Source organism: Ascaphus truei, chromosome 5 (genome assembly GCF_040206685.1).
Source record: "Ascaphus truei isolate aAscTru1 chromosome 5, aAscTru1.hap1, whole genome shotgun sequence".
NCBI classification, from domain to species: Eukaryota; Metazoa; Chordata; class Amphibia; order Anura; family Ascaphidae; genus Ascaphus; species Ascaphus truei.
The window spans coordinates 286,630,276-286,641,079 of record NC_134487.1 but is presented as its reverse complement, the minus strand read 5'-3'; the positions used below and the strand labels follow the sequence as shown (position 1 = coordinate 286,641,079).

Here is a 10,804-nt window from a genome sequence, read left to right as displayed (position 1 = left end):
GCGAAATGCGAGGGTTTCTCTTCCCCTTTTCTACAGTATGTGCCCTTAAAGTTGTTTGCACCAAGCAGTTGCAGTCCAAGTCTGGTGTTTTTGAGCTGTACATCGCCAGCTTATTCCTCGTGACCGCAATGTGGAAAGCACAACCAGATTTCTAAAACCAAAAACAAAATCCCGTTCAAATAAATGCTTTTTTGTATTTGATCTGATGGTGTTTCGCCACACCAGTTTTGCATCTGAAAGTCTTTGATAAATGCTTTCCAGACATGGGGGACTTCGATCTGTTACCCCTTCTTTTTTTTTTTTTATTCAGAACCTTTTGTCCTCATCCCAGTGTTGGGTCCTCACCCCTGAGCATGCCCTGAGACGCCACATCCCACCATGCACCGCAAGAAGACAAACCAGATGTATGATGGGGAGAAGGAGGTGAGCAGAGAGAAGAATGCCCCCCACAAGAAGGAGATCAGCAGGACCTAGAAAGAAGAGCAAAAAAAAATCCCATTATTTGTCTGCCGGTGCCTGGGATCCCAATAAGATGAATGGCTTCAGGGAGAGACTTTTCTCCAGCTTGTGGTGAATGAGAGACGTGTCACTGTACACTAAGGGGCTTATTCTATACACTAACCAGCTGATCTGGACGTTTGTGGCTAAATCCCCCATTGACTTTGAAAATGTTCAGAAGACACAAAAGAAACTGTTAAAATTATGCAGCCAGTGCCAAGCTGACCGGCTACTTTTAGGAAAAGTAGTTTGCTAGCGTGCCGTAAAATAAGATACCGCCTGCACCAAATTCATGTTTCCAGGTGTCACACATGGTTTGTGCAAAGGGATGGTGTCCTGGGACATAATCAAGGAGAAGCCGGGAGTTGCCTTCCCTGTTGAACGAAAATCCAGGATGGTGACCCGAGAGACGTTTAGTGCTGAACAGGTAACATGTCCCCTGGTCGTTGAGTGACATTGTTGCAGTAGGTAGGTGTTGCTGTGTAATTTGTGCTTCACTAATACCCATGGGAGACTTGGCTCACCCCAATAAGGGTGTGACCAGATATATATTATCTATCTATCTATCTATCTATATATCTATATAAATCTTACGAGCGATTGTGCCTAGGCCCTATGAAACCCTTTATCCGGCACTGCATGCATGTGACAAATTCATTGCACAGATTGGCTACAACCAAACTAAATGCACAAAACATGAGGCTGAACAATGGAAAGATTGACAAACGTTGATACATATCAATATCATATGGGAATCAAGCATCTATTGATATTGTCTCATATACCCAGTCCCCGTTTAATTTTCTAACACAAGTGAGGTACAGTTACAGTAAGCTACATAGATGCACCTGCCCCAGCATATCTAATACTGCCAGGTATAGAAAAGAGCGTTGTCAGAATGCTCAAATACCCAGCTATAGAATGAGTGATAAATCCCAAACACATAGGTAGGTGTATGACATATCAGTGAGTCAGTCCATATAACCAAATAACGCCATAAATCCCTGAAAACCGAAAGTGAATGAGAAAACTCACCACACTCCATTTCATTGGGGGCAATAAGGGCTGTAAACTCACGAACACCTCCTTGTGGGGAAGACGTGCTTCTGCTGGTAGAGTCCAAGTAGAGATGAGAAGAGTAGAGCACCGTCAAAAACAGGAGTCAGGAGAGGATCCAAATAACAAAAAGTCTTTAATGGAGTTAGTACAGCATAGGGAAAAACCTCCAGGAGGTTGTTTTCTGTCTAACCCATAGCTGTTTTTGACGGTGCTCTACTCTTCTTATCTCTACTTGCCAGGTATAGAAAACCTGGATTCCACTCTCAGTAACAATGTGTAGCAATCACTGCACTTTAAGAATAGAATGCTGCCTCATACTCAACCAGCCCTACTGTGCCATCCCACAGGTTATTAGGATCAGCACCGACCTCCGAACCCTAATACACTTTGTGCTTTTCTTTTTAGATTGTAAGATCCCTGGAGCAGGGATATTTTCACCTATTATATCAATTACAGTTAATGTTATATTTTTGAATTGTATTGCTCCATCTTTCAAAGGCATTGCATGGCAGAATATAAATGTATAAGATACAGTGCAGTTATTCTAATTGCTTACCTTCAGGCGCCCGTATCTGTCCGCTAAAAGTCCAAGAAGGATGCTGAAAACCATGTACCCAAAAAACACCATCTACAAAAGAGGCAACATTAGTATAAAAGGTGTTATATTTGTAACTCCCCTTTGGGATTACTATAGCTTCAAGGGGTTAGTTGTGTGCGTCCACAGCAGGTGAGGGAATAAGTGTAGTAGATGGCAGTGCTTGGCCACAATGGTTGGTAGGAGGGATTTATGAGTCCAGTCTACAGAAATGGTTCATCCAACAAGTGAGTTTTACAGTTTGACTTCAAGGTTGGGAGAGAAGATGCTTGGTGTACAGTATACCGAGTGTGAAGGAGTTCCACAAGTAAGGGGCAGTGAGGGGAAAAGGTCTAAGTCGAAAGAGAATAGTAGAGGTGAATTATATTATTATTTTACTAAATAGTTTGCAAATTGCATAAATACTTACAAAGGAAGCAAAAAAAACAGCTGCAGATTTTACGACATTATGATTTATTTATTTTTTGCAACAAAATCACATTTTTCTCATAATCCAAAACCAAATCCAAAACCTTTACATGACATTATAAACTATAAAGCTGATATTCCAGTGGTCTGTGGGGTGGCGGGCTGGCCTGGGGGGGCCATCCGTGTCGGTAGCAGAGAGGAGAAGCTGTGTGGCTCACTTTAGATTCCAACCAGCAAGTGGCGCTGCAGAGCATCCATGAAGTGTGTGTGTTTTAGATATAGATCATGGATTGTGTGTATGTACGTACACATGTATATGTGTGTGTGTATCTAGTGTGCATGCGCTTCTGATTTGGGTGTGGGCTGCCTGATTCTTGGGCCAGTTGGAAGGGCTTGTCCCGCTGGCTAAAATAATGTCACCAGAAGAACCTGACTTGACATCAAACTGTTTCATTCACACACAACCATTGTTAAAGGTGACCTTGGGTCAACTAGCAGGCTGTGTGCACTTAAACCGACCACTGCTGGGTGTTTTAATGACTAAACTCACCGTAGTTACCAATGCGACTTGCCAGTTTTCCAGGTGCCATTCACAGCGTATGGAGGATGATACCACAGCCAGGAGCATGATCTCCATAGCTTCAGCTATCTAGAGAGAGGACCGTTATAACCAGCTGCGTGACAACAAGCATTCTATGTATCTACCCATAGCAAAACAGGTTGGAACTGCTCTAAAGATAAAAATACTATAGCGCTCAAAGGTGCAATGTAGCTGGACAGAAAACAACCTTTTCTAAAGAATTTAACAATCAAATTGGTTTACCTCAACAACTCTAACAATGCTCACATTTTGTTTTTCACTGTTTATTTTTTTTTTTAGTGTAGCAGTGGTTATTTTATATTTTTACATCGTAAATTTTGCAGCCAGAAAGTACGTACCCCTGTGCTCCCCATAATCAAAAAGAGCATGATATGGAAGCGTCCAAAGCCGATGGTCTCTACAGCTTCTTCCACGGAATAGGTCTTCAGCTCTGGAGGTGAGACACATAGCACAGCTTCAGCACGCTGTACATCTCGGGGTGCGCGTGGCATAGAGATGTAACACTCGCCTCCTTCCAGAGGTCCAGCTTCCAGTTCCGCCAAATGACGGAAAATCTATATAACCCTGTGTGAAAGGAAGGCTGCACCCAGCTAGAGAAACACTGTAAGCTGAATGTTTTCATGTTAGGAGATAATTCTTTGTGTTTAATATATCAAGCAGGGACTTCATATCAATAAAAGGATCAAGCTAAATTTTACCAAGTAACGGACTTCACGGTTTTTCTCCATGTGCTTCCTTATTCAGTGTTAATAATAATGGGGTTTTTTGAAGCGCTGTACATAGAATTTTTGCAGGCACGAGCCGTTGCCCCATAACGCTTACAAGTTATGTTTTGGTGCCCGGGGCACAGGGAGATAAAGTGGCTTGCCCGAGGTCACAACGAGCTGACCCTGAGATTTTAACCAGGCTCCCACTCCACACTCGATGTCATTGTTTGCAGTCAGTGTCTTTACTCACTGAGTGACTCCTTCAGTGTTTTGCATCTATCTGCTGTCCAGCTGTCACATTTCCTGATGTCATTCATGACTTTAACAGTGACAATTTGGGTAGAAGCAGGAGGGGGGAGGGGGGTTAAATTGGTATGATCTTAAATCTGCAATCTTCCCCCCCATCTCAAATTGTTTTACTTTTATTTTTCTACAGAATTGGAGCCCCCAGTATTCATAGTTCCTGGGGACACTCGGTTCCTGAGACGTATTTATCTTTTGTATGAGCTAGTGTTCCTCGTCTCCTTTGTGAAGTCAATGTGGCTGCTATCCCAGCATCCCTCCCACGCGTCAGAGCATGCGGCTTCCTATCGGATGACCCTGGCTACCATCTTTATTTCTTTTATTTTACCGGCACATAAAAAGAAAGTGAATATCTCTGGACAGGAGGTCCCCTGGGCTAGGAACTGTGTGGTTTCATTCAAGGGGACCCTATTTTGTTAAAAAAAAATTTACTAGGATTGCTGCTTTAAAGCAGCAGTTACCCCTTCTGTTTTAATTTTAACCCACTCCCCTTTTTTTCCAGGCTTGACCCCCGGAGCTGTTTCCCAAGATAGTTACCAGTAAATGGCAGTCTAAATCTCCGGTCTGCCACGGGCCCATAGGAAGCTGCACTGTCAGCTGTTCCTGCTTCCTATTGGCCCGTGTGATGCCTGGGATTTAAATACCAGGAAGTACTGGCCCTACTCCTGCCGCTAAGTATCTCTGGATGCACGCGCATCACAGTTACATCATATACATGGGGCAGCAGCAGTGCAGATTTCCTATTCATTTGTCAAGTATCTCGGGAACCGCAAGGTCCCCAAAGCTGAAAATAATGCGGATTAGCTCTGGGGACCCTCATGTTCCCACCCTGGGGGCTTGAGAGGGGTGAAAACTGGCTCTTTAATATAAAATGTTAACTTCAGGCTGAGTTTCTTTAGCAGTGATGTATCCCCGGTATTTGAAGTGTTAAGATCTATCTACTCTGCTAGCGCAGGGGTGGGCAACTCCAGTGCTCAAGAGCCACCAACAGGTCAGGCTTTCTGGATAACCCTGCTTCAGCCAGGTGGCTGAATGAGTGGCTCAGTCAATGACTGACTCAGTCAATGACTGACTGAGCCAACTGTGCTGAAGCAGGGATATCCTGAAGACCTGTTGGTGGCCCTTGAGGACTGCACCCCTGCGCTAGATCATTTCGTTACATTTCACATATTGCTGAGTAATGCTGCTTTACTGGCAGCAAATATACTTAACTTACTGTACCTTTTGAGGGCTCAGTAGCCTGAGGTTCTAACTCCACCATGCTTATAGTATTCACGCTGCTTGTTTGCTGGGACTCCATTGTCTACCAAGGGACTTTCAGTAATGTCTCTTCCACCAAACTTCTTTGCAGAAACATCAAGAGAAAATACATTTTGACGGGAGAAAATAATCAATCCCTCCATCTTTGTTATAGAAACTGATACACTGTTGGTAGTAAATACAGATTCTGCTACACAATAGTTCCACAGTTGTTTTCTACCACTAGATGCTAAATGCTTCTCTTACTGCACTTACATCTAGTGAATGAATGTAACTGTGCAATATAAGAATAAATGCAGTTAAAGCATCAATGGACAATAGTATTAATATAGAATGTCACCATAAAAGCCGCATAGTCCAAATAATTGCAGCCTACAAAGTCTTTTGATTTTTTTTTTCTTTAAATCAGAGTTCCAATTGTTCCAAAAAGTAACTTTGATCTGACGCTGTGGGACTAGATGAAAATTTCGTGGTACCCGGAACCTAGGATTTCTTCCTACTTACCTGCTTATAAGCTTAGAGCAGTTTGTAAGTAGGATTTCAATTTTTACTACGTCTAGTCGCAATTTCATCTGACACGGATGTTTTTAAGCAAGATGTCATATGTATCTAGTTTTTATACATCTAATTATAATTTTTTTCTAGTGATCCATCATCCTATTTATCATCCTAATGCGGACAAGCATATTCAATAATGATATCTATATATGTGTCCTATTGAGAACAGTGGCACTGCTTTTCAATTTTTCACCTTTTTCACTCATCCATATATTTTTTTCACCAGTGCTAGCACTCTTTCAATAAGCTCTTGTTCTATTAAGGATTTACACCTACAGACAAGATCACGATATTTTATTTCAACACAGTTATTTTGATTTGAGGTGAAGCCCCTCTGTTTGTCACAATTACCCATTGCACGTAATATCCTGCACAGGAGATCAACGGGACAAATCCACTGAAGGACGCTAGAGAATAATCCATCACTGATTCAAACTACTGACATCCGGTTTGATCCCACTTTCATTGCACACTGTTAGTCACGACTTTTTCATCTGGTCCCACAGCGCTAAACCAGGTTTTTCTACTGAATATTAAGCACACACATATTAGCTTCTCAGTAGTAGCAATAGGAGTACAATATAACAGAGGAAATGTTCCCAAATCTCCGCAGCTTTGGAAGAGTCTTCAATGAACTATTCCATGCTACATACAAACTCATTTGGTAAAGGTGTTTTTAACCATACAAATGGGAGATGAGGAATGGAATAGAAATGTTCAGATGCATTGATGGCATTATATGAATTGGGCTCAGGGTGGAATATTTTTTTCAGACAGAGGAATACTAGAGAAGCTGGTGAGGTCCTTCTTCATTCCAAAAGTGGAGCTATCACAGCAGCTTCGCAGTAGAGGAGATTGAGGTTAAATCAACATTGTTTTGGGTTTATAGACACAGATACATATTATTGCAGGCAAGGCCAACGACAGTTTTCCCGAGGCCCAGGACTAGAGTTTCTGCCGGGGCTCCCATGTGTCAGCAGCCTTATGAGCCCCCCTTCTTTCTCTTACACTCTGCTCTCTCACCCTTCTATTTCTCACCCGCTTCTCACATGCTCCCCTCTATTTCTCTCCCCCTTCTCACACCCCCACCTCTCTCCATCCCTCTGTTTCCCCTTCCCTCTCTTACTCACTGACTCCCCCTGTCTCACTAAACCCTCCTCCTCCTCATTCCCCCTTCCCTCTCTTACACCCCCTCTCCCACCCCCTTCACACACACACACACACCCACACACCCACACACACACACACACACCCCCCCCCCCCCCCCCTCCAGTGCCGCACTGATCCCACTGGCGGATGCGGATGTTGGGCCCAACTTTGGTCGCCGAGCAGCGCATGTTGGGGAGGGGCTTGAGTACAGGCCGGGCCGCAACTGAGGAGAGCTGGGGCCTGGCAGCCGGACGCAGAAGTTGACCCCGACCTCTGGCCTTCCAGCGCCGTACCTGGGACAGTTGTACCAAAATGTACCAAAGCCAAACAACAGTAATCCCTTTACTCTATGTACAATGCCCCCATCACCTGCGGCCCACCATGCAACGCCACCTACTTTTTATGAAATAACATTTGTTTCTAGGGTGTCACTATATAGAAAATGGGGGAAAAAAACAAACTTTAAAAAATTAGATCTTTGTTTCTACCAGATTTCCCAAACCCCCTCCCCCACTATACCCTTTGCGTGGTAACCACCCCCGCACCTGGCAGCCACGGAGCCCCACTATGCTGCTTCCACAGTCCTGTATAAACTTATTCGGGAAGGGATTTGGTAGCGTGGGCATAGAATTTCTATTGGCCTGTGAAAGCCGGGCGAATCGGTAACACATACGAGTTGCATAACTAATGCTGCTTTCTTTTTTATAGACCGTGCCACAGGGTGATAATGCGTTATTGATCAAGCCCTGTTACAAATGAAAGCCCCAGAACTGGGGTTAACTCTCATTGAAGTCGAAGTGGGGAAGAGTGTATAGAGAAGGGGGGGAGTGAGAGAGAGGGGGGAAGAGTGTAAGATGGAGAGAGCAATAGAGAAGGGGGAGTGAGTGTAAGATGGAGAGAGCAATAGAGAAGGGGGGAGTGAGTGAGAGAGATGGGGGGAAGAGTGTAAGATGGCGAGAGCAATAGAGAAGGGGGGAGTGAGTGAGAGATGGGGGGAAGAGTGTAAGATGGAGAGAGCAATAGAGAAGGGGGGAGTGAGTGAGAGAGGGGGAAGAGTGTATAGAGAAGGGGGGAGTGAGTGAGAGAGGGGGGAAGAGTGTAAGATGGACAGAGAAATATAGAAGGGGGGAGAGAGAGAGCGGGAAGAGTGTAAGATGGAGAGAGCAATAGAGAAGGGGGAAGTGAGTGTGAGGGGGGAAAAGTGTAAGATGGAGAGAGCAATAGAGAAGGGGTGAGTGAGAGAGAGAGGGGGGAAGAGTGTAAGATGGACAGAGAAATATAGAAGGGGGGAGAGAGAGAGCGGGAAGAGTGTAAGATGGAGAGAGCAATAGAGAAGGGTGTAGTGAGTGAGAGAGATGGGGGGAAGAGTGTAAGATGGAGAGAGCAATAGAAAAGGGGGAGTGAGAGAGAGAGGGGGGAAGAGTGTAAGATGAAGAGAGCAATAGAGAAGGAGTGAGTGAGAGAGATGGGGGGAAGAGTGTAAGATGGCGAGAGCAATAGAGAAGGGGGGAGTGAGTGAGAGGGGGGAAGAGTGTATAGAGAAGGGGGGAGTGAGTGAGAGAGGGGGGAAGAGTGTAAGATGGAGAAAGCAATAGAGAAGGGGGGGTGAGTGAGAGAGAGAGGGGGGAAGAGTGTAAGACTGCGAAACGGATAAAGAGTGGGGAGTGAAAGTGAGTGAGAGTTGGGAGGGGGGGAAAGAAGGCAATGAGAGGGGACAGAGAGAGAGGAGGTGTGTGTGTGAGAGGGGGGGTTGCAAGGCCTCCGACATGGGGAGCACGGTGGAAACTAGTCCTTGGACCCCAGAAATGTTGTAAGCGGCCCTGTATGTTTAAATTGACTCTTGGTAAAGAGAAATTAATCCTTATCATATAATTATTGCCTTCAACCTTTAATTGTTTGGTTAGTAATCGCATCATAATTACTTCAGGAAGTTAAGTAAGATGAATACAGTACTGACATAGACACAGGAATCTACCAACAGTATTATTACAAAAGAGATTAGGTAAAGATTGGAAACACCTACCAAATAATGTATTTGGGAACATTAAGAGGCCTGTGTACTAAGATTATATTAGATATATGAAGTCTTCATTCATGTGACGCATCATTCGTTGTTTGAAATGACTTTTATACCTGTTTAATACAATTTCAATAAAAACAGAATTGTGTCTTTTTTCATTTATAAGTAGCATTAGTAACTACAAATGATAATAGTAATATTATTTATAATACCCATACAGTGAAAATGATACCCTTTTGTTATCCTGTATAATGAAACATCTGTGGGTTGGGTTTATACATACTAACTTCAGTCTGCAGTATTAAGAGTCTTTTTAGTGATTACGCTAAGGTGGTGGAACATTTTAATGCATATTCTCCTTTTTGTTGGCACACAAATATTTCTATGCGCCCCCCAAAAAAAGAAATAATATTTTTATTTACAGTATACTGCTTTCCGATTGATATTCTTGTTGAACTGGAAACATGAATGTACTATTCATTCCTTCTCTCTCCTGATACAGGGTAAGTATTGTGGATGTTACAAACTGGACACTGGTTGTAAAATCTGGGTCAGTTAAACCCATATCATAAGCTCCTATCCGAGGGAGATTGGTAGTGATACATGTTGGGCGTCTCTTCATCTCCCATGGAAATAAATTGGGATGGACAATTCTGTATCAGAGCGACAGAGAAAGTGACTTTCTAAGGCTATGCTAATAGTGCCGGCAACGGTGGTAACATCGGGCTGCGGTCGCAGGAAAAATCAAATTGAGATGACTTCCACCGATCGCGACCAAGCCGTCGCGTCGCGCTTACTATAAGCGCACGCGACATCATGTTGCTGTCGCCGGCGCTATAAGCGCAGCCTAAGTATCAGGATGTCTGCGTTATAGAAGTGCAACATTGTGGCAGCTTTACTGGTCCTAGAGAAATGTAGATATTTGTTGTAGGCTGTGATACCCTTTAATGGACCTGCAAGAGCTTTTCATAGAGGTAATAATGTGTACAAAGCTTCCAAATTCTCACCGGTGTTCTCTTCCTTTGTGCACACTTTTACATCCGGGAGAGACCCTCCTAACCTGCTACAAATCTATCCCTGATAAGCCGGGAGAGTTGACTTACAGTACATTATTGTATTCTTGAAACCGGCCATTGTCTGCCTTACCTTGGATACCCTAGGATAGAAAGCCAGTGAGTATAAAGCTTGGTTTCTTTCTTTGCCAATGTATTCAGTGGTTGGAATTCATCCCAGTGGGTTTATCACGGGGTCCTTGCCTGTGATAAGAGATCTTCTTTATCCAACCTCTTCTAGACGGACCTTGTGCAAAATATATTTTCTGAAAGAAAGTCCTCTCCAGAAGCCTCCTGCAGGTGCATGTTGTGGCCACTCCCCTTTTACAGACCTTCACTTCACCTGTAGCTTCTTAAACTGGCAAATACCTCCCAGGGCACCTTTTTAATATGCAGTGACGCTGCTTCCCAGCGCTGGAGAAGAGGTTCGCTCTATTCAAATGAATGGGACTAAAATATATGTATGTATGTATATATGTATGTATATACATACACACATCCATACATATATACATACATATTGTGTGTGTGTGTGTGTGTGTATGTGTATGTGTGTGTGTATATACAGTCGTGTGAAAAAGAAAGTACACCCCC

General features: G+C 43.7%; 1 protein-coding gene across 2 annotated transcripts in view; it reads right to left on the bottom strand.

The window, feature by feature from the left end:
- The window catches only part of SVOPL (SVOP like), a 34,372-nt gene extending 23,843 nt beyond the window's left edge, over positions 1-10,529 (bottom strand). The window contains exons 1-6 of one of the 2 annotated variants that reach the window (XM_075602500.1): positions 10,305-10,529; positions 5,393-5,514; positions 3,500-3,591; positions 3,111-3,209; positions 2,114-2,185; positions 346-470 (exon numbers count right to left, since the gene is read on the bottom strand). In XM_075602500.1, coding sequence (XP_075458615.1) covers positions 346-470; positions 2,114-2,185; positions 3,111-3,209; positions 3,500-3,591; positions 5,393-5,471 — 467 coding nt within the window. In that variant the 5' untranslated portion in view covers positions 5,472-5,514; positions 10,305-10,529. The remainder of the gene's footprint in view (positions 1-345; positions 471-2,113; positions 2,186-3,110; positions 3,210-3,499; positions 3,592-5,392; positions 5,515-10,304) is intronic. The other variant, XM_075602501.1, reaches the window with a different exon arrangement.
- Between the last annotated feature and the right edge of the window lie 275 nt (positions 10,530-10,804).